General features: G+C 36.9%; 1 protein-coding gene across 1 annotated transcript in view; it reads right to left on the bottom strand.

The window, feature by feature from the left end:
• Tbc1d8b (TBC1 domain family member 8B) overlaps positions 1-26,969 on the bottom strand; it is a 61,030-nt gene that overhangs the window by 3,286 nt on the left and 30,775 nt on the right. Inside the window, exons 8-20 of the mRNA XM_031368637.1 lie at positions 26,723-26,872; positions 25,832-25,982; positions 25,166-25,380; positions 19,515-19,632; positions 17,812-18,097; positions 15,909-16,038; positions 15,292-15,390; positions 10,300-10,368; positions 9,915-10,155; positions 8,891-8,956; positions 6,880-6,963; positions 5,774-5,830; positions 914-1,011 (exon numbers count right to left, since the gene is read on the bottom strand). Of these exons, the coding sequence (XP_031224497.1) occupies positions 914-1,011; positions 5,774-5,830; positions 6,880-6,963; positions 8,891-8,956; positions 9,915-10,155; positions 10,300-10,368; positions 15,292-15,390; positions 15,909-16,038; positions 17,812-18,097; positions 19,515-19,632; positions 25,166-25,380; positions 25,832-25,982; positions 26,723-26,872 (1,764 nt within the window). The remainder of the gene's footprint in view (positions 1-913; positions 1,012-5,773; positions 5,831-6,879; positions 6,964-8,890; positions 8,957-9,914; positions 10,156-10,299; positions 10,369-15,291; positions 15,391-15,908; positions 16,039-17,811; positions 18,098-19,514; positions 19,633-25,165; positions 25,381-25,831; positions 25,983-26,722; positions 26,873-26,969) is intronic.

The following is a 26,969-nucleotide window of genomic DNA, read 5'->3' as shown; positions in this document are numbered from 1 at the left end:
CCTAGAGAATACTTGTCAATTAATGTTTCATAAAATGTATTGTAAAAATGCTTTTCACCTTCCGTTTTATAGTATATTTATAATGTACTTCAATCATTTATAAAGATTGAAGAATAAATATATATTTATTTTAGAAAGGAAAGTCCTTGAAAACACTCTAAGCTATTTGATAGCTTTTGTTTTTGCAAAGTTCTGGGAAATTTCAGTATGAGAGCATCAATCAATCTTTTGATAAAAAACATAAAAACATATAGGCAATGTATACAAAAGAGATCAATTTAAATCATATCTATACTAGTCCTTAGTATTGCCTATACAGTGTCAACTACAAGATTATTGGGCACTATCTTAGTAATTTCTTAGTAACTAGTAATAGGTTTGACATCTGGTAGATAACTAAATGTCTAGTTGGTAAATATATTTTATTAGATATTTTCTTTATTTACATGTCATATATCTCCTTTCCCAGTTTCCCCTCTGAAAAAAATAAAATAAAATAAAATAAAATAAAATAAAGAACCCTGTTCCCTCCCCCTCCCCATGCTCACCAACCCACCCTCTCCTACTTCCTGGCCCTGGCATTCCCCTACACTGGGGCTTAGAACCTTCACAGGACCAAGGGCCTCTCCTCTCGTTGATGACCAATTAGGCCATCTTGGAAATATGTCCTATGTACAAGATTTCCTATAGAAACACTAAATACACTTCAGTGTTTAAAGTATAAATTAATTTAAAAAATTGCTCACCTCTTTCATGATTTCTTGAATCTTATAAAGATGATAATGTATAGATTACTTAACACTTTTGTAATAGTATGTAACTTATTTTATTTTTATTTCTTTTTCTTTTGTGATATTGGTGACTGAACAATGGGTGCCATGCACTCACATTATTAAAAAGAATAAATGAATACCTGATTCATTCTTGGTAAATCTTTAATGTTTTCTTCTTTTTTGAGAAGCTCATCTTGCCATTGACTTAAATAGGCTTGAATATCAATTTTTCCTTTGCCTTAATGAAAGAAATAAACAATTTTGTAATGAATAGCTCACAACATTTTCCCAAATCTCAAAAAGAATAACTGAAACTGAAAGCTATTTCACAAAGGTAAAAGAGCCCATCTCTTTCATTTCAGGACATGATTTGAATTTAGCTTTGATCTCACTCACTGGCCTTCAGAAAACATTCTCCACTTCAATTTACATCAGTGGTTCTCAACCTGTGGGTTGTGATCCCTTTGGGGGGGTGTCAAACAACCCTTTCACAGGGGTTGCCTAAGACTATGAGAAAACACACATATTTACACTATATTTCATAATAGTAGCAACATTACAGTTATGACATCTTCTTAACTGCTGTGAAGAGACACCATGACTTAGGCAACTCTTATAAGGACAACATTTAATTGGGGCTGGCTTACAGGTTCAGAGGTTCAGTCCAGTATCATCAAGGTGGGAGCAGGGCAGCATCCAGGCAGGCATGGTTCAGGAGGAGCTGAGAGTTCTACATCTTCATCTGAAGGCTGCTAGTGGAAGACTCACTTCCAGGCAGCTAGGATGAGGGTCTTAAAGCCCACACCCACAGTGACACACTTCCTCCAAAAGGCCATACCTACTCCAAAAAGGCCACACTTCCTAATAGTGCGATCTCCTTGGCCAAGCATATTCAAACTACTACAGAAGTAGCAACAAAAATAATTTTATGTTTGGGGGTCACCACAAGATAAGGAACTGTATTAAAGGGTCACGATATTAGTGTCTTGGAGTTTTATTGCTGTCAAGAGACACCATGAGCAAGGCAACTCTTACAAAGGACAACATCATTTAATTAGGGCTGGCTTACAGGTTCAGAGGTTCAGTCCAAAGGTGGGAAGCATGGAATTGTGCAGGCAGACTTGGTGCTGGAGGAGCCAAGAGAGTTCTACGTCTTAATCTGAAGGCAGCCAGGAGTCATCTCTGATTCCACCCTAGGTGGAGCTTGAGCACTAAGAGACCTCAAAGCCAATCCCCACAGTGGCATAAGTTCTCTAACAGGGCTACACCCCTCCAATAATGCTACACCTCCTAATAGTACCTCTTCTCATGAGGCAAGCAGATTCAAACCAACACATTCCATTCTTTTGGCCCCATAGGCTTAATAAAAATCATGAATCTATGGGGGTCATACCTAGCCATAGCATAATGAAAAATACATTTAGTTCGATTTCAAAAGTCCCCATAGTTTATCACAGTCTCTACAATGTTTAAAAGTCTAAAGTTTAAAGTCTCTTCTAAGATTCATGCAATCTGTTAACTGTAATCCCCTATAAAATCAAGATCAAAGAGCAGATCATATAATTCCAACATCACAGAATATACATGACCATTCCAAGATGTTAGGAAATACTGGATCAACGCAAGACCAAAAACCAGCTGGGAAAACTTCAAACTCTGCATCTCCATGCCTGATGTCCAACTCCTTTCAGCTTTGTTGACTGCAACAAACTTCTTTCTCCTGGGCTGGTTCCACTCCCTGTTAGCAGTTTTCCTCAGCAGATAGCCCATGGCTCTGGCATCTCTAACATCTAGGGGTCTCCAAGGCAACTTCACAGCTTCTTGTTCCAATGTCTGGGATCTTCTGGGCACCCCCAAAGGGCTTAGGTGACTTCTCCAGCTCTGTCCTCTGTAGCACTCTAAGCTCAGGTTCATCCACTCCATTGCCACTGCTGTTCTTGGTGATTATTCCATGCTACTGACATCTCCAATACACTAGGGTCTTCCACTGCAACTAGGCTTCACCCATATCCTCTTGGAGATTCTCTTCATGGCATCAAGTCTAATACTTTGCATGACTCCTTCAATTCTGGGTCTTCAACTGACACTGAGGCTGCCCCTTCAACAATGGCCTTCCATAGCCTCACAGTGCCAAGCCTCAGTTGCTCTTCATGACCTCTTCATGCCTTCAAAACCAGTACCACCTGGGTGACTCTTACACATTACCAAGTCCTGCTGCAGCACAAGGCACAACCTTGGCTATCTCTGGAGCACAGCTTCTCTGTGCTCTCAGAAAACACTCCCCAGAAAATTTCACCTCAGTGATGTTGGCTTCTTCTTAATCACCGTTAATTTTTTAGCTTTAGCTAACCCACACCAATTGTCCCAGTAACCCCTTCTACTCTTGACTTTAAAGTCAGAGCCACAAGGCAGAAGCTGCTGAGTTCTGCTGCTTTTTGGCACTGGAGCAGGGTCCCCTTGTTCTATTACATCTTAGAGATCTGCATGCCTCTGTCTCCTGAGTACTGGGATTAAAGGCATATACCACCACTCCTGGACTTGAGATTGTCTTTACTTGGCACTTCCTATGTACCAGACTGGCCATGAACTCAGAGATCTGCTTGCCTCTGTCTCCTCCTTGGATTAAAGGTATGTACCATTGCTCCTGGACCTAAGCTTTTCTTTAATTCCGTTTCACAAGATCTTTATAAGCATGGCCACTTTGCCTCAAGATCTGGATCACAGGTGTGCCCTGCATTTCTATATTGTAGTTCATTTGAGATATAGTCAAGTTGACAACCGAGAATAGCCATCACAATCCATTTCTTGTCAATTTGTCAATCATATCTCTTTATGTTCACATGAAAACAATAACCAAGTCATAATAATACCTAATATATAACTATCCCTTGTTCAACTGCAAACAAATAAATAATAAACTTAGTTTGATGGAATCTTGCCCCAAGGTCATCACTCCCTCAATCTGTTCATCTCCTTATATATAGGATTTAGCCCCATTCTGCTTACCCTATAATATTTGAACCATAGATTTTGTAGTTTTCTATTCTAAGCTTGCTATGCTCAATCAAAAATGGTCTTCATAAGAGTGACCCACAGGGCAGAGTCAATGCCTGGCTTTTTGAGACTTCCTTTGTCAATGGAACTAATCTAAATATCTTTACCTTAGCCTCAGGTAGACTCTTCAGACAAGGGCAAAAAGCAGCCACATTCCTCACCAAAATATCACAAGGATGATCTCGAGGCAACTAACTAAAATTTGGCTCCTCTGAAACTTCTTGAACCAGACCCCCAGAGTTCAAATCACCCTCAGCACCCAAATTGTCCATATTCCTTCTAGAATGGCCCATTAGGTCTGACATTAAGCATTCCATTGCTCTTCAAATCCAAAATGCCAAATCCACATTCCTCCAAACAAAAACATGGTCAAGCCTATCACAGCAATACTCAACTTCTAGTACCAACTTCTTTCTTATACCCAACTTCTAGTACCAACTTCTTTCTTATTTAGGGTTTTGTTGCTGTGAAGAGACACCATGACCAAGGCAACTCGTATAAGGTTAAACATTTAATTAGGTCTGGCTTACGATTTCAGAGGTTCAGTCCATTATCATCATGGCGAGAACTATACAGGCAGACTTGGTGTGGGAGCAGCCAAGGATTCTACATCTTGATCTGAAGGCAGCCAGGAGGAGACTCGGTACCACAGGCAGTCAGGATTCTCTGATTCCAGCCTGGGTGGAGTTTGAGCACTAGGAGACTTCAAAGCCTACCTCCAGAGTGACACAAGTCCTCTAACAAGGCTACACTTCCTCCAATAAGGCCATACCTCTAAATAGTGCCATTTCTCAGGGAAAAGTATATTCAAGCCACCACAATTAGACAGGTTGAGAATCACTGATTTAGACCAAAATTTTTCTTTGGCAAACTTGGGGAATAGTAAAAATATGAGCAAAGAGGGAAAATGACGTATCTAGATTAAAACAGCACACTTGGATCCCACGATAAATTTCATGTAGCTATATACCCATATATCCTATCATGCTTAATATTTTCTATATCCAGTTCTTCATATGTACATATGAAAGTCATTAAATTGTAGCTCTTTTTCAAAAATTGAAATTGAAACCACTGCTTATTGATTCATTTGTTTAAAGGGTTCAGTGAAGATGATATTTCTGTGACCTTTAAATTCTTATTTAAATCTTCTTGACAGTTGGGTAAAATAGTGGAATAGACATGTTCAACTAGATCTTCAGGAATTATTTTTAATTAAATGTCTTAAAATGAAGAATGATGAGCTTTAAATGAATAATGTCACAGTGTCTATTAAAATATCAAGTGTGCATACTACTTTATTCAATATTCTTATACTTCTCTGTATTTACCTTATTTTTAAAAATATCTTTTAAATTGTCCTGAAATATATGTTAATGTTTTGGCATCATAGTTTGCAGTGAAAATACTTGGAAACATATTAAATGTCCATCAGTATTATTGAAAAAAAAAGTCTTACAATTAAATTGTAAATTGTTCTGTTCCTATTAAAAGTAAAAAGGAAGATCAAATGAATAGACATGGAAATTATCTATGACATATTACAAGATAAGAAAATAGTGCCCAATAGAATGCTGTTTATGGAAATTTTAAAAAGAAAGATGTCTACATGTTTATGTATAAAAAGAAACAAGCCTGAGGGTAAGAAAGACCACATCCTATCTGAATTCCAGCCACAAGTATTACCTATTACTTTGTAATTAAAATAAAATCTTTTAAAAAACTGATGATGGACCACCTAGTGTTACATTTTTATAACTTCTGTGATGGAAGTATCACAAGAAGAAACAATAAATTGTTATATTAACATGATGTAACTAAAATCTTCATTGGTTTTACAATATCTACAGCCTTTAAAGAACTCTGCCCCCCCCTACAGCTATCCCTACTTTTAGAATGGATAATTTAATAAATTGAATGATATTCCTAGATTGTTATTGTAGTACCTTTTTCAGGGCTATTTCTTCCCGATTCTGTTTCCTTCTCATTTGCAGGCTTAGAAACTAAAGGGCAAAGAAGGCAAGTGCATATTGTAAACTGTTTTACAGGTATCTTTTAAAAGTAAACTACTATTTTGTACAAAGACTTATAAACACTTTGTTTTCTTACCCACCAAAACAGCACTTATGTAACCTGACCTCCTAACATTAAGAATGTAAAGTATTAGAAACATTCATAGTACAAGAACACTGTATATTAATATTAAAAATATCCTAGAGGACAATGCACCAAATTTAATACTTGTTTCTGAGTGATAGTTTCTTTATCTGACTGCTTTCAAATTAAGTTGTATTATTTTTATTAATGGGAGGAAGGCTCTTCAGATAATGGGAGTCTGAAGAACAAGCCACAAGTCCCAAGTATGGTAACAACTCATTGTGAAACCCTGTACAAGTAACGTGTTTCTGTACTCAGTGCCTTTATATATAAAGTTGGAAGACTTAAATACATAATATTTGAGGTCTTTGTAATACTCACTTCATATATAGCAACTAAGTACACACATAAATTTTCTCTATAAGACTATTGATAGCTATGAAAATGTATCAAATGCCACATATAAATGTGTATCACTTCCAACGTATGTCAGAAAGCATATTCATACCTATAGCTTTAAATAAGAGCTATGGCTTGTAAACCATCAAAGATCTGATGAGCTTCATTGTCCTTTATCAAAGCACAAACATGGTATGATATAGTGTAGAGATTTCTATAATAAAATTAAATGCAAAATGTATTATATACATTGTCTTTTAAGCTCTTTCATAAGAAATTTCAAAACATAAAAATTGTTAAATACGGCCTGATTGGTCAAATATTCAGAGGTGTTGCTAACTGTTAGTGTGGCAACAAAAGGTGAAAATGCAATGGCTCCAAGTCAGGAAGATCTCTACCAGTAAGCAATCATCAAGATGTCCTTAGTCCCATCTACCTGGGAGACTGAGGCAGGAGAATGACTGGAGCCCAAGAGTTTGAGACTGGTCTAAGAAATACAGCATGACCCAACTCAAGATTAACCCAGACTCTGTTAAAAGGTTTAACAAATATTTACCCTGGAGCTGACTGAAATAAAGTAATTCTTCTGTTGAAAGCTGATCGTCCTTTGAAGAAGTCTTAGACATCACTTCGGTATAAGCTGAGAACATATAACCCAAATCACATTTACTAGCAACAAAGGACAGAAAACTAGTTCTTATTGTTTAGACAAGTTAAAGAGTAGAAATTAGGTAATTTGCATAGACATAATATTGCTCTGCTCTGCTGTACACCAACTAAGCGTCCACCTGCCTCTGCCTCCCAAGTGCTGGGAGTAAAGGCGTGCACCACCACTGCCTGGCTTCCTTTTCGTCCTTTTTATTGCTTGAGAATGTCATATATTCCTATACTGTATTTGATCAAATCCATCTCCCCATTTCCTCTTCTGCAATATTCCCTCTTTCACTACCACTATTCCCTTCTAACTTCATGGGCTCTTTTACACAACCCACTGAGTCCATTTGATGCTGAGGGCCATTATACCAGAGCAGGGTAGCCTACTTTTTGTACTGTTTAAGTAAATTTCTGAGAGTCATTATACATTGAAAAAAGAAAATCTGGCATTTAGGTTACATCTGAAGAGGAAATCTCAGCATGTTTAAAACTCTTGCACTAATAAGTAAAATACAAAGCTGAGTGCCCCACTCTGCTCACTACCTGTTATTTAACAGAAACATAATATTTCCTATTTTATATTTTATTCTATTCAATATTCCTACTTTTAATACTTCTACAAAATACATAAAATGGAACAATTAACCTTCAAATGGCAACCTAACATAATAACAAAAACTTTTCTATAATTTAGTTATTATGTGGTTTATCTTTTGTTTTTAACACTGTATTTGTGATTCAAGTATTTGAAGGGCAAAGATGTTTTTAATTTTTTTGTCTGCTACATAATAGCTCCCTGCTAATATGAAAAGCCTTTAAAAAGCTTTAAAAGGAATCCAGGGAGAGCATTAGCGAAATTATGAGGTGCTATTTTATAAATTACCCAAACCCAAGCTACTTTTTGTAATATTTCTTTTTAAAAGTTGGGATATGTTGGAAGTAATTTTCTTAGGTTAGTAGAAAGAACTTTATGGGAACTGAAAGGGCATGGTAACTTGGAGGAAGTAGAATGGAAAAAAGAGCTCTGGAGTCAGATGAATCTCATATCAACTATGTGATATTTGCCACATACTTGAATCTTCCCAACTGTCAGCTTCCTTTTTGTGAAAATTGGAAGGGTGACATAATTTTTCAGAGACTGTAAGGCTAAAATAAAGAGAGTGCATATAAATATATTTTATAATGTGTATGGTAATGCATGTGTTCATTCAGGTGCCCTTGTATGCATGTGGAACTAAGGTTGACACTGGGTATGAAGTGAATCACATGACATAGCATATGCTCAATACCACAGCTTTTGTTCTGCTTCTTTTTGTAAGTATTTACTATTCCTGCTGTCTGGTCCTATTCTCCGAGTCACTTGCATCATCTGCCAGTTTGGTAATCTGCCTACAGTGAATCTCTATCCTAATGACAATGATAGCAGAAATGCAACACTGTCCCAATATTTCATGATACAGGATTTCTTGTACAAGCTATCCTTTAAGATATAGCTAGCTGGACATGATGGTACATGCCTGTTATTCTTGCACTTCTGAGGCTGAGGTCAGCTTAGGATACATAGTGAGATCCTATATCAAACTATACACATTTATACATACATATATAAATAAGTAGGTGTCTAGTAGGAAACTGAGGATCCACCTGTTATATGGAATCTCTCCCATAGATTTTTATTCCATCTATATCTATATCTATATCTATATCTATCTATCTATCTATCTATCTATCTATCTATCTATCTATCTATCTATCTATACCAGTAAAATACTTATGATACTATGTGATGATTATAATGAAACAATAACCTTGTGTCAAGTGGAAAATAATATTTTAAATTAAATTTTAAAATGATGCCTGTTACAATGGAATGAGCTCTTACTATATACCCTTAAAGACAGGTAAATTCTTACCTGGAGGAATATGCAGCTTAAAAAGCAGCTTGAGCTTCTCAGTAAAACTTCCATTGTACATTATATCTGTTAAATAAAATTCAATTAGAAAAATCATGTTTTATAAATATTCAACTGATTTCAACCAAATGATTAAATATATCCGGTGTGGAAAAGCAGCTAAGAAATTAGGATCCTAAATAATGTATTTTTTAAGCTAGCAGTTAAACAAACTGCTTAATCAGCCTCTTCTCTTTAGGGCATGTAATCGAAAACACTCCACCAGGGACATAACATGGTCACTTCACTAGATCCTTTCTCCCAACCTCACATTTGCCTTTCTCTTTGAATGAGGGTTTATAATTCATTTGAGGAAAGAACTCTTTAAGATAACCCACGAAAAAAATAATTGCTGAGAGGGTATGGCAACCAAAGAAACAAAACCAACAACATATCAACTATAGGCAGAGTTCATTCATTTACTATTTCTGTATCACTTATCTAGGCTCTATGGACAGATTTTCACCGGTGGAGAAATCCTTTCTTTGCATCTAGATATCTGGTGTAGAAAAATCCTGGACATTCTCTTCCTGCCTTTTGAAGCATCAAAATATTCACAATGAACAGCTTGCTTCTTTGAGAGGTTTGGGGCAAAAAGAGATCAATATGTGGGGTTGGAAAGATGGCACAGTGGTTAAGAACACTGGCTGCTTTTCCAGAGGACCCAGGTTCAATTTCCAGCACCCACATCACAGCTCATAACTGTCTATAGCTCCAGTTTTTGAGGATGCAACACCCTCATACAGACATATATGCAGGCAAAACACCAATGCACATAAAATGAAAGAATAACCATAAAAGGTGTACATGTAGGTTTAGCATCAAACACATTAAAAAGCCCCCAAATCACTAAACATGAAGATAATGTAATCCAGAGTGAAACATCTGTCTAAACTAGCAGTAATAGGCAGCAGTATGAAATGGTTTTTGGAGGTAGGGAAGATAGTCAGGTTTTGATTTAGAAAGTTAAAGGGCATCAGCCTACCAATTGCAGAGGAGAATTCTTTGAAGTTTATAAGGCAATCAGAGTTCTCATCCAACAATCTGAATGTCCATAATGCTAGTGAGTCTCTGTTTGCAGAATGAGCCCAGGGACTCAACAAGTGATATAATACTCTGAATTGCTGGCAGTCAATCTGATATTGTTCCAAATATGACAGGCTGGGGTCATGATGCTTTAATCCTGGACAGCTCAAATACCAATAACAAGATATAAACAGCTCTTTCTATCAAAAACAAATAAAAAAGGAAGATCATTAAAGTAAAATATTTCTTTTAAACATGTCCATTAAAACATAAAAATATTTAAGAGTAAATGTGATAAAAATTCTGCTAAAAGATTAGCTTTCATTACAGAGGAGCAACTGTACCTTAAAAATGACATAAAGTTCATCCAATTCCTGAAGGCTCATTCTCACATCTTGTGATACAACACGCAACTTTAGAAAGATTAAAAAACAAATTAGACTGTAACATTTCTGTTTAGAAACTCTCTCTTTGAATTCACTTCAAGTTTCCATCTCTCAGGAGAAAATGTTTCCTTTTTTTTTAAAAAAAAAAAAAGTCTACACATCAATTTTTCCTGCAGCTCTATTCATAGTAGCCACAGTAGCCATAGTTCTTGATATTTTGAACTGTTGAATTAACCTTGTGTTTCTGATATAAATACTATTTGACTTTAGTGCAGTCACTATATAGTGTTAGACTAGGAACACTTTGTTAATTAGTTGAAAAAGTAAAATACATGTTTAGTATAATAAAAATATCATGAATAAACATCAACGAGAAGAAAAGTATAACATAAAGACTGGCAAAATGGCTCAGTGGATAAAGACCCTTGCTACCACGCCTGACCTCCCGAGCTCAATCACAGGAAGCCATGCTGATAGAAGAAATGTCATAACCTGTACTCTGGCTTCGATACAGATGTTGTGACACATGAGTGCACCCTCCAACAAATAAATTGCTAAAGAATTAAAGAGACAATATATAAAGATGGACATGGAAGCTATTACAGTGTTCATTATATAGAATGACATAAATTGAGGCAAAACAGATAACTCTCTTGGAAAATAGGTTACCAAAATAAACTCAAATGTGCAAAAAAAGAAAAAAGAAAAAAAAAACCCTGATTGGACAAAACAGAAATAATAAGCAAAGAGCTACCATCATCAGAAGTCAGCAGACCCAAAAGGTTTTATAATTATAGTCTTGTTTTCTCAAACTTTCTATGTAAGATAAAGTAGTCCAGAGCATAGACAAATATGAGTTTACTACAAAATTTATTTACTACAAAACTGATCTAAAAATTAGCATTCACACACACAAAAAAATCTTAACTGTGCGTGGTGGCACACACCTTTCATCACAATATTTGGGAGACAAGAATAGGCAGCTTGCGGGGGTTCAGGGCAGTTTGGTCTACACAGTGAGCTCTAGGCTCACTAGGGCTACATAGTGAGCTGATGCCTCGAAAAAAGCAAAAGAAATTCTGAAATCAATATAATTTTAACACAGCTGCAGAGAACCTTGCTAAACCACTTAAATTTTCGAAAGAGAATGTGAATAAATATAGCCAAATAAGGTTCAATTAAAAATGCAATGGAATTCCAATAATTCTTTCACAAAATTTACTATATTAATAAAGTAAAAAGCCACACAGTCTCAAGAAATGAACATCTTTTTGTCAAAGTTAGCATTCACTATTATTTTTTTTTAAAAAAATAATTGTTCTGAATTCCAGTTAGAATTCTGCGTGTGCTCAGCAAACACTCTATTACCTTTCAACCTAGAAACTTAATAAAACTTCCATAGTTTAATAAAGGATATCCTCCAAAAATCAATAGTAATAAAATATGAGAGGCATCTCTATTAAATTTAGAAATAAGATTAAAAGGCCTACTTCTGCTATTATTCAATATTTCTTCAAGGTTTCAAGATATACACACACAAAGAAAAAGAGTACACACACAAGAAAGGGTCAAAACTCTTAGTACTGGAAACTACATACTCTTTATTTAGGATATCAAAAAACACCAAGTGAAAAATAGTACAATCAGTGCTGTAGTTGCAACGGCACATAAGACACCCAAAACAAGAGCTTTTGTGTTTACGCCAATAAATAGTTGGAAAATTAAAAAAAAAAAAAAATAAAAAAAAAAACAAGTCTCATTGATTTTAGCCATAAAATGTATTAGGACAAAATCAACAAGAAATATTCATGACCTATGTGCTGGCTAGCTTATGCTAATTTGACTCAAGCTAAAGTCATCTTGAGACGAGAGGGAACCCCAACTGAGAAAATGTCTCCATAAGATCAGGCTGTAGGCAGCCAAGCCTGCAGGGCTTTTCCTTAACTAGTGATTGACAGGAGAGGGCGCAGCCTACTGTGGGTGGGGGTACCCATGAGCTTGTGGTCCTAGGTTTCAGAAGAAAGCAAGCTGAGCAAGCCATGAGGACCAAGCCAGTACTCTTCTATGGCCACTGTATCAGCTTCTTCCTCCTCCAGGTCCCTGCCCTGACTTCCTTGGATGACAGACTGTGAAGCTGAAATGTAAGAGAAATAATCAATCCCTTTCCTCCTCAAGTTGCTTTTGGTCATGGTGTTCCATCACAGCAACAGAGACCCTAACTAAGGTAATGGGCAGAATCAAAACCATAAATGCTTGCTAAAGGACATCTGAAAAGTCAGATAACTATAAGGGATATTGAAAAGAAAAAAAGTCTCCCCACATTTCAAAGTATACTATAAAGATACAAAAATGTGTGACATAATTGCAACAACAGAAATATAGACGTGCTTTTTATGTATGTATAAGAGAGTTCAGAATATGAAAAAGTATAATTCAGTAAGAATAGACAATTTAATACTTTTTAGATAATGAATGGCTTTAGTTAAAAATATTAACATGTATAAAACTAAAGTCTTCCAGGTATATTAACCTGTACATTAAATGTTAAAATATTAAATATTAAAATAGAAATGATTTGGGTAGAGAATGGCCAAATTTTACAGGAAAATGAGGCATTATGTAAGAAAGAGGAAAGACTTGACTAACATAAAAATCTGTGATTTGTATACTCTGACAGACATTATAAAAACATGACAGAAACAAGATAAGAGAGAAATGTGAAGTTACAAATATAACTTTCAAAGAATCAATACTACTAATATTCAATGGGATCTTATACACCAAGGATACAAAGACAATGTCATAGAAAATGGCAAAAGGCTACAACTAATCAATTAAGAAATGGGAAAAACTAATAAACATACAATGAGTAAAATTTTTAAAATATTAGGTTGTCTATCCTGCAGAACTTTCGGTCCTAAGACCCTATTGTTGAACTCACCTGAGTCACAGAACACGGACAAATCTAGCTGGTGCCCGAAAGTGCGAGACATCTGCAGTCTAAGCCGGCTGTGGATTCTGTAAACCACAGCAATGCCTGCCTAGTAAGATCTGCCCCTTGGTGCAATAGTGGCTAACTCAACCCATAGCTTCCCAATGACTTATTGCCATACCCACAGATCAGTGTGTCCCCTCAAGCCTCATTAGAGAAGCCGCTTCTTATAGTGGACAGCTATTGGTATAGAAAACGGACAACTGATTAATGGGAAAAGAATAAGAGATTTTGGACTGTTCAGCCCTAAATTGGAAGTCCATATCATACCTTGCCTCACAAGGCTCAGAGATCTAGGCAGAAGAGGGAAAAGAAAGTTTGGCAGAGCCAAAGGTTTCAGATAACTTCATGGAAACAGTTTCCAAGATATAAGAGGGTGGATGTGCATATGAACTCACAGTGATTATGATAATATGCATATAACCTCAAACCAGAAAAAAATCCCAGCATGTAGGAGGGAAGGCAGACACAAAACCTTATTTCTAGCTGAGGAGCTATTGGCATTTGATGACTATTGGGAGAGGCAATATTGGTTTTCTAGTGTGTTGACTGTACTCCAGGACAAACTTTTATTGTACTCCAGGACAAACTATTTATTGCCAGGAGTATGCAGCCAACAGAAACTGGACTCAATGGATTGAACAAAGAGACAGAATATGAAGTCAAATGGATAGGGAGGTGAGGGAGAATTGGGGAGGAGTTGGTGGAAGGGGATGAATATGATTAAAATATAGTGTATGAAAATTTCAAAGAATTATACGATGATATACTTTGTGCACTAAAAAGAATGAGTTAGATTTAATTGTACTGATATGCAATGATAATTATATATTTGAGTGACTGATATAACATGAGGTTTCATTTTTTTAAATGCATATGCTCTCTTCCTACCGATATGCATATATTTTATCGTATTGCATGGTAAAAAGAAATGTAAGGATACTTCCAAATAATTTAAAATTTGTGGGGTAAGAAAACTTCTTTTAAAAATACTTCTGAAATGATTTAATTATCTGTAATAAATATATGTAACTATATTTTAAGTTAATATTTAGAAACAAAACCAAAGGTTCTCTGTCTTATGTCACAGTGACATTACTGAATTATTTAACTGAAATCTAAACCTAGGACCTTTAGAAATGTTCATCCTCCTAGATTGTATCTCTGAGGACTTAGTTTTTAAGTGAGGAGGTTTATAAAACAATAAATCATAATGATAAAAAAATCAAACAACATTTATCAACAAAAACAGCAAAGTAAAGTTTTTCTCCACAGGATCAGTGATCTATAAATCTCACTGACCAGAGGAAAACAATATTAGCAGCTACCTATGGAACCATAGAAATATTTTAAGAATGGATTTTTTTAATATGCTTTAAATTTTCCTTCACATATTACAGAGAAATAATATTTACTAGAAGCACTGACTATTATGAGGGTCAGCTATTATTTTTAATTTTAGGTTTAATTTTCCATTATGTGTGTATGTACATGTGTAGGTTTGTGCGTTTGAGTGCAATGCCTGTGGAGGTCACAAGAAGGTGCTGGATTCACTGTAGAGGGCGTTAGAGAAGGTTGTGAAGGGCTAAACATGGATTTTTGGAACCAAACTTGCGTCCTCCAGAAGAACATGTTCTTAACCACTGAGCTCTCCAGCCCAAGCTTTTCTTACTGAAGCAGCATGCCATAAATGTGTGTTAGTAAATGTTAGTGAATGAATCATAGCATTCAGTACTGCTTCATGGTAATATTGAAGGCCAAGTAATACAAAACATGTTGAAGTAAACACAATCATTCATCCAGAAGAAAACAGTGCTCCTCTAAAAACTTACAATGAGTCAAGCTAAGGCAAGAACTCAGCTTTAAAGTTTAGCCTTTTTCATTTTATTCACATGGAATTTTAAACAAAGTAAAAGAAAAGTTACTTCAGGGTTTCTTCCAACAGAGTGGATACTTACCACATTCTGCTTTGTTGTTTCCTCCAGGGTCTGTATCACATACAACCTATTTCGACAGCGCATGCTGTGTATATCTTCGTAGCGAATACTACCATATTTCTGCAAGAAATGATTTCAGTGGATATTCATTCATAATAAATATCTACTTGTCTTACAATTGCATTTCATCAGACTCAATTCTCTGAGGCCTTGATTCAATTTCTAGCTATTTTCATGATCTTGTTCAGTGACTTTGCACATTTCCATCCCAGCTTGTGTATTTACACATATACTCACTGAAGAAAATTGTATCTATCTATGTGTCTTGACTAAGAACACTGGTAAAACTCTTAGCCTGCAAAAGAGAATCATTTGAACTTTTTATACATTGATACATATTTAAAGATGATCTTATCGCTTGTGAAAGCAAGTGAACTTAATACCATTTAATGAAAACTAAATTGAGAAAGAGGCAGTTATACAACCAAGGATCAATTCACAGAACTCAATTGTATAGTAAAGCTAGATTTTAAGATGTTTCTTTGTTTGAATTGTTATCTTACTCTTAATATGCCAGGCAATCATTTATAAATATTTAAATATGCTATGTCATCATATTTATGGTATAAAAACCTTACCTCATTGGCCTCTCTAATCAGATCTGTGATATCCACCTTAGTGTGAGCACGTTTTTCATCATTGATATTTGAGCCCTGCTGAACACTTGAAGGCAATGGGCTATCCTTATTAATGACATTGTCAAAGAACCTATCCCAAAGTGACAATAATATGACAGTTAGTGGAAGTCAAACGGTTGTAGCAGCGAAAAACACAGTTAATGTCTCCCAAGTTAGTCAGAGATCAATTTTCTAACTGAGAACTCCGGGAAAGAAGCATGAGGAAGAATATGAAGATGGTTGGGAGACTGGAAAATAAGTGGAAGGAATTACATGCAAATATTGGGAGAAAAAAAGCATGAGGGAAGTGAACAGATGTAGCAAAATTTTTGAGAATTCTGGAACTCTGGCTTCTTTAAAAAAAAAAAAACCACAAAAATATTATATGAAAGTGCTTTTGTTTAATCCCAGGTGTAGAGATGTGGGGCTGCTTCAGACTGCCCACAGCAGCTGACTGTGATTTGCTTCGTGCACTCTCAAAAGTGTGGTTTTTGTCAGCTGCAGATAATTTCTGCGATTGTGCAATGTTTGGAATTCTGGGAGCTTTTCAGAGGTTAGGCAAATGCTAGCTAGGGCCCTGAGAGATGGGTGGTTGTTGGTCATTCAGGGAGTTTGCTAGTGATTTGTACGCATCTGTGGTCAAAGAAGAAACGAAAGAAATCAGATTCAGGCATTTTCCTAATTCTTCTCTCCCCTCTATCCTTGTTTCTTTCCTATCTAGTGTTAGTGGGTAAAACCATGGGGATGAAAGGTGAGAAAAAGAAGAACCCACAAAGTAGCAAAGACCGGCTACAAAATAGGTTCAGCACATATTCAGCAAATACTCCAAACCCATTCAGAATGGAATGAACATCAGGTCTGTAGAGGGATGAAATGGGAAATCAGTTTTAAAAGGGAATACTGAGGCCTTATCTTAAGAGTTCTGCCGTGGTGGCTCACGCCTTTAATCCCAGCACTTGGGGGGCAGAGGCAGGTGGATTTCTGAGTTCAAGGCCAGCCTGGTCTACAGAGTGAGTTCCAGGACAGCCAGGGCTACACAGAGAAACCCTGTCTCGAAAAAACCAAAAAAAAAAAAAAGAGTTCTGAATGCCAAAGGGAGGTGTCTATACTATGTTGTACAGAATGGAGTTTAATGAAGCATGACAACAGCTGCCAACTCATTTTCATTTACTTAACTCAAACAAATGCATATACACAAACATCTCATGTGCTCCAATACAAAACAGCATTCATACAGAAGCAAGCAGGAAAATAAAGTTCGACCTACCTGACCGATACCACCTGGAAACCAAGATTATTTTCCCTGCTGGATATGTTACTTTAATGTTCCTACCTAGCTCTTTGCCCCTCAGATTACTTTCCATATAGACACATTCTAGCTTAAACTAGAATTATCGTTATGATTTACTAAAGTAATGATATTAGCACGAATGTGTAAGGAACCTAAATGTTCACATCAAAGTGGTTTACTTTCATTGCATTCTATTTAAAAACAAAAGAGAGGACTTTGGACCTGACTTTTTCTTTCAAGGAGCTATGGGACTTAAAGTGAATCACGTGAAGTGTCTAAGGCTCGGTTTTCTTACCAGTAAACCAAGCAGACTGAATAATGCACTTGGTCAGCTCTCCACTGGATTGAAAGACTTAAACATTCTACTAGTGTGCATGTGTGTCTACACACCAGACATGTTGAGGGGCCTATGGAGGCCAGAAAAGGCTGTCAGGTCCCGTGGAGCTGGACAGCAGCTTGACATGGGTGCTGGGAATCGAACTCACTTGGGATAGCAGCAAACATTCTCAATTGCTAACCCATCCCCCTAGGCCCACCTCCAGATTTAAACACTATACGTAGTTCTTCCGGTACCTGTTTAGTGCCGTCACGGCTTCAGCATCATCTTTACATGTCAGAAGTTTGTCTAAATTGTAGTCCAGTATTGCCAATCCCAGCTGTAAAATGGCTTTTATCCCATCATAGAAGAAACAGTCCACCACATTTACTGCACTTTCAATAGGTAGCACACTGATGAAAAGTGTGAGGAACCATGAAAGAGAAACTGAGGAAAAGAAAGTCATGTCGGTCATGTGGTCTGTCAGCTGAGGAAGGTGATCCCTGATAAGTTCTTCAAACACTGCCTGGTCCACCAAGGCACCTGGAAAACATCAAAACGAATTCCTTTTAAAAGGGCCTTTCTTTGTGATTCCTCTTCCACTTTCATTAGCTTCAGGACAGAGCTCATCTTACTTCCTCCAAATGGGAGCCCACTTAGTACCTTTTCTCTAATTTGCACATCTCTGCAACTGTGAACCTAAAATCACTTGAGAAACTCACTTTCAATTCATTTGAAGGGTTCCTGAGTCCTTTTAACAATCAGAGACGTGTACCAGGTACTATAACTAATGGTGTAAGTTCCTCTTCAAAGAATTTAATATCTTTTGTGGTGGTAGGATGTAATTCAGGGCAAATGTGCTATCACTGAGCTACATCCTTCCACCTACAAGAATTCAGTAGTGAGTAGAGGGAGGATAAATGCACACATAACTATATTAAAGGCAACATAATGAAAACCTAGGCACAATACTGAAAACTTATGAAGGTACAAAGGGCAGATTATCTATAGGTGTTAAAATAGGTAATCTTTATATATTTGATAGCTAAAGATATCACAAGTTAACAAAGAAAAACTCAATTATTTTATATGTAAACTCATATAAATATGGAGACTTTAAGCTGCTTAAAAATCTTCCTCACCGAGAAACTATTAAAAATTTCCTTTAGTAGTTCTAGATGTCTCCAATCAGTATTTGGACAATATAGTGTTTATAAACTTAAATAAGCTTCCCTTTCATTACAGACCACGTCCTTAATTTTTTAAAAAGTAACATACAAAACATTTTCCCAACTATACATTCATTATCAGAAGCTCTTTGCCCAAAACTACCAGCCAATGCGACAAAGCCTTCTAGTTGAAGCCACATACCCTGGGTGAGTTATACATTCAGATCTTGTCTCAACAAATAACCCGCTCCCCTATTCACAAACAAAACCATTCTCATACCAAAGAAACAATAGACATTAAAAATTGTTTGGAAAATATGAACTCTTCTGTGGTTGAAAAACAATCCGTGTGAAACTAAACCACTCCTTGATTCATATATTAATAGTATTTGGAGTTAGGACCTTAGGGAAGTGATGGGGCTTCTGCCTTAATGAAGTGATAAGAACATTAATGAATAGATTAGTTAATTCATGGATTAGTAAGCTATAATGGAAGTGGTTTTGTTATTTTCCAAAAAGCAAGCTAATTCTAGTGTACTTGCACTGTCTGGCCATGTGATACCTTATGCCACATTACTTTGAAGCAATACGACCCTGAGGACATGCGGAGCAGATGCTGGCACCGGCACACTTGGATCTCCCAGCCTCTAGAACCACTAATTAAAATACATGTCTGTTCTTTATAAGTCATTGCCTGTGCCATTTGGTAAGAGCAGCAAAACAGACTAAGCCAGCATCTATGTGCAGATATATGCATGCATGCGTGTATGCTTTTTTGTATTTGTTTTTACCAATGATTCGACGATTAAAATAATCAGGCAGCATTCGTTCACATACAGCAACCAGAAGCCAAAAGGCTTCTTCTTCTTTTGCATATAGGAGCAACACTGAAGTCAGAATGTTCATCGCCTAAATTTCATAGGGAAGAAATGAAAAAATACTAAGTATTTCTCAGGTAATAACTGCATTTCTTCTTCAAGTATAGAACTTTTCAACAGCGGTAATGACAAATGAGTAAATACTGGCACTGTAAGGACTCGAAGCTAGTTCAAAACAGCAAGGTTACAATCAGGCAAACATTTGCACGTTGGGCATTTTAGATCATGATATTAAAGGGAAATGAAGCAGTCGCATCATAGATACAATCTAATTAGGCTGACTTAAATGGGTGAAAAGTCTTAATTCTTATGAGCCTTGAGAACAAAACACATAATTGTGAATGATATCCTAATACTGTAGAAGACAAACTTTATCTAGTGGAGAAAATCCTTTGGACATGAAATCAAACACCCTTCACTATGCACAAAATGAAACATCACCCCCTATTAAATGCTTTGTCTTCTTAGTTATTCTATTTTTCATCACTGTAGAATCTTATTTTCTGGCACATGCAATTTTGATTCAAATCCTAGAGTTTCTACTAATAAAAGAGGGTTTTTTTTTTTTTTTTTTTTAGAGATATTCTTTCTTCTCCATTTCCATTCCTACTTAACTTTCTGCTTATACTGGAGGGAAGAGAAAAGGGGCTGGAGCTCTTTCAAAGTACCATGTATAGAGGACTGTCATTATGCAATCTGTCTGATACTCCTCTGAAGACACCATTTACAAAGCTGTCTGACACCAAGTTCATGTAGCCCAGAAGTTTTTTCTCAGGAGTGCTTGTTAAAAATAATCAGAGGTATCTACTGAGCATGTGGCTGCCCGAGGCAATGGATAACAGCTGGGGCAAACAAGAAATTAGAAAAAAAAAAAAGACATTTGAAGGCAATCTGGGGACATAAAGTTTGAAAAACTCTAGCATTATAGCTTTATGTATATTTTTCTGAGGTGGTTGGTATAGAAACCATGGCTTTGTGTATGCTTGACAAGCACTGTATTACTGTGCTATATTCTAGCCTGCAATGTATGATAAGAAAGAAAAAGGCCAAGCTCTCACCATTGGGCAAGCATAAAGTGGTAAGGCATGGAAAAAGGAAAAGATAAGAAAACTCAACATCATCAGTCTTACTCAGCTATAAACTACATTAAGGGCTGACCTTGCAAGACATCTCTCAGTACAACAGTTATGGGCATAGCCAAACACTTTCTTATCATATTTATGGCCCACTCACTCCACAAAATAAAACCCATATATGGCACCATTATCAGGCCAAGAAATTCTAACTAGAGAGATCATCGACCCTAGAAAGAACTTACTACTATTATTTTGCTAAATGAGCATAGTATTGAGTCAACTGCTAATGCTATCATCTTGCCCACACATCAAGGTATGTCCTGACCCTTATCAGAGAAACTGCAGTAGATGACGATGAATGTGGCAAAGAGCCACAACTAACCAAAGGGCAAAGAATAAGAGACTACACAATGTTTGGGCTTAATTGAAACGCCTCCTACTCCAGAAGCTCAGAGGTCACTGCAGAAGAACACTGGAAAGAACAAGTATAAGAGCCCAGTGTGGTGAACAACTATAAGGAAACAGTGCCTTCTGGATACTGCAGCCGTCTGTGAATTTGAACTCACAGTGATTCTGACAGCATTTATAAGACCTATGCAAATGTAAGCCAGGCCAAATCCCAGCATGGAAAAAATAGTTGGGCACAAAGTTCCATCCCTAGCTGAGGAGTTATTGGCAGTCTTAGCTGCTTAGAGAGAAAGTATCAGTTTTCTCTATACATGTCTTGATATGTCATGTGCCAGTGGGCGGTGACACATCCAAGAATATTTAGGTAGCACAAATTGGCGTTGGGACAGGGAAGGAACAAGAACATAAAGTTGGGTGGGAAGGGAAAGACAGTGAGTCTGGAAAGAGTTGGACCAGGGAGGGTAAATGTGTCTAAAACGTACAAACTTCTCAAAGAACTAATGAAAATATGTATTTAAAAAGGAATTACAACAAATAAGTTAGGCTCACCAAAATATTTTTAAAACAGTACTCTTTTAAACTACGCATCTTTAGGTAGTTTAACCAAAATGATAAAAATGAAAGGTTGAACAACAACTGTTACCATATAAAAGAGGTAACATACAAACGGCATTACAGAAACAGAACGTGGTGAACAACTGTTTGTTAAGTATTGGATAAAATGGGTAACTTCCTTTAAAAATACTAATTACTAAAAACAGCTACAGAGGAAAGAAAACTCAGACTCGAGATACAGTAAGAGACTGGATTAGTAATGGAATTACTTCCTACAAGAGAATGAAGAACAGATGGCTTTACTGGCACATTCTGCTAAACATTTAAAGAAATAACACCAGTCCTTCACAAACCATGTAAAACCTAAGAGGAAGAGACATAATCCAACTCATTCTAGAAATCTCGACACAAAAATTAGATGAAGATATTACAAGACAACTACATATCAATGTATTTTATGAATATGAATATAAAATCCTCAAAATAATAAGAAATCAAGCTCAAGATCATACAAAATTACTGTATACTAAGAACAACTGGGATTTATAATGGGAACACAAGAACAATACAAAATATAAAAACCGAACAATGAAACGTCATTTTAACCAAAAAGGAAAACCCATAATAATCTCAATGGACATAAAGAAAAAATTATTTGACAGAATTTCCAGAAGTCTCAACCTTACAAACGAACTGCAGGCATCTGAGGAAACTTGTAATAGGAGAGGTGGCTTCCCCAGGAAAGAGCACATTGAGTGCTTATCCAATGCCTAATGGTCGGCCCTGAGAACATACATACGAATAGCAGGTTATGGACTGAACAGGTTATATTTAGAAATATATGGATGGACATACATATATCTAAGCAATAAACAAGTAGTGAACATGGAGACCATACATTTGAAGGAGAGTAGAAAGGAGTTTATGTGAGGGTTCTGAAGACAGGAAAGGGAAGGGGGAGATGTTGTAATTAAAAATTAATCTCAAATAAATTAAAAATTAAACTCTTTTTTTCCTCTGGTTAGCTTTTTAAGACAGAGCCCACTACACAACCCAACTTAGACTTAAACTCAATATCCCCGTGCTCCTAAGTGTTAGGATTATAGGTGTATTTTCAACTGCACTCACCGTTTAACTCACCGTTTATTCTCTCTCTCTCTCTCTCTCTCTCTCTCTCTCTCTCTCTCGTGTGTGTGTGTGTGTGTATGTGTCCCAAAAGCAGGAATATAAAGGAAATTCTTCAACCAATGATCTACATATAAAGCCCTCCACAGTTAACTGCATACCTTATCAAAAGACTGGTTCTCTCTAAGACAAATAACAAGATGAGACTATTCATACAGCTATCAAGCCAGGTGTGCTGGGCTACATATGTAGTCCCAGCTGCTCAAGAGGCAGGTGTGAGAAGATCAGTGAAGCCCAGGAGAACTAGGCAAGACTGAAAAATAATGAGATGGCATCTAAAAGAGGAAACTAGTAAATATTCACAATTCCACTTAACATCATGTTGAAGGTCATCCACTTAGGCAAGGAAAAAGGAAGAACAGCGTAAATAAATCTTTAAAAAAATACTCTATATTTCAGTTATCCTCTATTTGTGTCTAGCAGCAGCCAACTACCTAATGAACACAGTGCATCCCTAAGGAATCTTTACCAAAGATTTATCCACTGCCTACAAAAGAAATTTTAAATTCCCTTTTATTTCTGAGACAGGATTTCTCTGTAGCCTTGGCTGCCCCAGAACTTGCTCTGTATATGAGGCTGGCCTCAAACTCAGAGAGACCTGCCTGCCTCTGCCTCCCAAGTGCCAGAATTAAAGGTGTGCACCACCACCACAGTGGTGGGACTGGGACATATGCTGTGTAGAACTTGTGGGAATGATCAACTAATGACTGGTCTAACTTGAAGTCCACATCATGGTCCATGCCCAACACTGCCTGGACGGCCAGAAACCAGAGACCAGATAGCTCAGAGACATAGGGTAGAATTAAACAGGACTGACCAAGAAAAATAATAAGGTAATGAATGATATGATTATTGTCATCTGAGAGGATTCATCCAGCAACTGATAAGAGAAGATGCAGAGATCCACAGCCAAATATTAGGTGGAACTAGAGAAATACTGCAGAAGTACAGGAGGAAAGATTGTAGGAGCCAGAGGGGTCAAGGATACAAGAAAAACCACAAAACCAACTAACCTGGGCTCCCAGGGGCTCCCAGAGACTGAACATATCAGGGAATCTATATAGGGCTATACGAGGTTCTCTGTATATATGTTATGGTTGTGTAGCTTGGTGCTCTTATAGGGCTCCTAACAATGGGAGTGGGGGCATCTTTGATTCTTTTGCCTGCTCTTGGGACCCCCTTCTTCCTACTGGGTTGTCTTATCCAGCCTTGAGATGAGGATTTGTGCCTAGTCTTATCGGAACTTATGCCATGTTTGGTTGATATCCTTGGGAGGCCTGCTCTTTTCTGAAAGGAAACAGAGAAGTGGATCTGGACCTGCAAGCGCTTCTCTGATTCTCCCAGATCAAACTAATGATTACAGATCCTACACATTTTATATTCATCTAATATTTTTTTCTCCCTTGTTTTTCAGTTTCCCAGGAAATATTCATTTAACTGTCTCTATTGTGTGCATATGCATATATACAAAATATGGATGTGCTCTCTTGTTGCAGGCCCATGTGAAGGTCAAAGGTTCATGCTGTGGGTTCTTCTTCAATTGATATTCAATTTCATCTTTTTTTGGAGACATGTTTTTGTTTTACTAAACCAGAAGCTTGCCATTTCAGCTAGACCAGCTGGATAGCAGGCCCCCAGAACCACCCCACCTCTCCCCAGCTCTAGGGTTACCGATGCACAATGTCATAACTGTTTCTGGTTTCTTCTTTTAAACATCAGTACTAGAGATTCAAACTCAGGCCCTCATGTTTGCACTACAAGCATATTATCCACTGAGCTACACCTTCTCAGACCTGATGTATACATTTTTAATGACAAGATCTTTATGTGATGTATCTTTAGATAGCCTTAAGTATGCAACACTGTGTCTTTTACAGACAAATAATCCATATATATATGTGTGTGTGTGTCACACACACACACACACACACACACACACATATTTGTTAAATGAAAAAATAAGGTGGCTCAGTGGTTAGGAGCTCAGAAGATTTGAGTTGAGTTACCAGTGCCCATGTTGGGCAACTTACAGCTGTCTGTAGCTCCAGCTGCAGAAGATCCACTGCCCTCTTCCAGCTACCTAGGTACCTATACACGTGGCAAATACCCTCACAGAGACACACACATACAGGTGAATAAAAACATATTTAAAAAAGAAAATAATGAAACATTAATACCTTAAAATGCTCCCACTGTCAACCTCCTTACTTGAATAATACTCACTATCAATCTTAGCCTACCTCTGTTCCCATTATCATATGTCCCAAAATTCTGGAGTTGAAGTTGATAATATTCTTTGAAATATGCACATAATATTTGGGAATCACAGTGATGCTATACCTGGCAGTATCCTATTTTGGGATTCCTATATGCATACGCTGTCAGTACCCGCCTCAGAGCAGATATTCCAGTATCACTCTGAAATGCTGGGTGTTCAGGCAGAGAGCGACGCAAATCACGCTCAATTTCTTCAGTAGCCAAGTTGGAGGTCCCTAAGGACTGTTCAACCACTTCAGCATAATAGCCAGGGTTAGTTGCCATGTCATTAACAGCACCTGCAGAGACAATTGCGTTGACATACAAATAGAACGATACACTAAAGCTAAGATTCACATATAGTGGCATACTTTTATTTATTATCTTGAAGTTAAGCTCTATGCTTAAATATCTGAACACAAAAAGAGAAATTGAAGGCAAAGGAAGCATTACATAAGAATCTACAATATCGAGTTAATACTATTTTCCAAAATAGCATTTCTAGGAAGTTTTTTTGTTTAATTTTCCCTTGCTGCTACAAATATGGACGCTACACTCCCAATTATACATATTTTTCCTAATAAAGTCCACTTGTCAGATAGTAGCTATTTAGGCAAGCACGTGTAACTACAGCTTTCTCTCTTTGACTAGTCTGAACTCATGTCCTGGCAATCTCTGTGCTTAGAGCCTAACTCCTAGAAGGGGCATATTTACTGTCAATTTAGTGAATAAATCAAATAAATGTAATACCTGAGAAAAGCATCCAGAGCTCTCCTCTTAAAGTCTCTGGAATCCCTCTTACCACCAGATCTCGAGTCTTTTTTGTCCGGAACATGCTAACGCCACGCCCACATTCTGAAAATAAGATGTTCCACGACTGTTCCTTCATCTTCTCTTTCAACTGGAACAGAAAAATCAAGACAGCTAAACAGTGAAAAAATTAATTTCTTTAAAATTACTCGCTCATTCAGTTTACCATGAAACAATATATGCAGAGCAAAAACTCAGAAAATCAAAAATCATAGTCATATTCTAAAGCACTGGACTGTTACCATACAAAATCTTAAATGCAGGCAAACCTAATAGCTTTAACATACTATCATTACTAGTTAAACTCTTAAAAGTTGCCAAAGTATAACACCCAGATGGGAAAAAGCTTTGTACCATCACTCTTCCCCAATCAATTCCATTTTAGCACAGAATATTAGAAATCCATGCAAAGAAAACTTGATATTCAACATTCTTCTTTTATCTTCACCATTGATAATAGTCTGAATGTTGTGGAATCAAACAAGGCATGCTTCAAACCTCAAAAGTAACCCTTTCTGTTCTGCTATCATTTAGACTAGTGGTTTTCAACCTCTGGGTTGCAACCCCTGTTGAGGTCAAACAACCCTTTCACAGGAGTCGGTTGGCCAAGGCCATCCAAAAACACAGAAATTGATATTACATTTCATAACAGTAGCAGAATTCCAGTTATGAAGTAGCAACAGAAATAATTTCATGGTTGGCGGGAACATGAAGAACTGTGTTAAAGCCTTGCAGCATTGAGAGGGTTAAGAACCACTGCTCTAGCTCTGTTTTCTAATTGTTTTTCATCAACTGCTCTAATCTATAGATTTAAGGATCTTGTGTCCTTACCATTTTAGAATCAAGATTTTCCAGATTTTGAGGGTGAAATACCGTCATTAAGGCTTCAGTGTTCACAGTTTTGCTGCATTCCTTTGGACATGTCAAAGGTTGTGTCTCAAAATTCTCAGATGGGTCTGTAGAGTCAGAACTAACAGCAACCTGTAAAGAAAGGTCAGAGTGTGGATGTCAAATGTATGTTCACAAGTTCCAAAAAAAATGCATTGAAATGGAGAAGTGGATCTGGGGAAGAGTGGGG

Source organism: Mastomys coucha, chromosome X (genome assembly GCF_008632895.1).
Source record: "Mastomys coucha isolate ucsf_1 chromosome X, UCSF_Mcou_1, whole genome shotgun sequence".
Lineage (NCBI taxonomy): Eukaryota > Metazoa > Chordata > Mammalia > Rodentia > Muridae > Mastomys > Mastomys coucha.
This window is presented reverse-complemented; position numbering and strand designations above follow the sequence as displayed.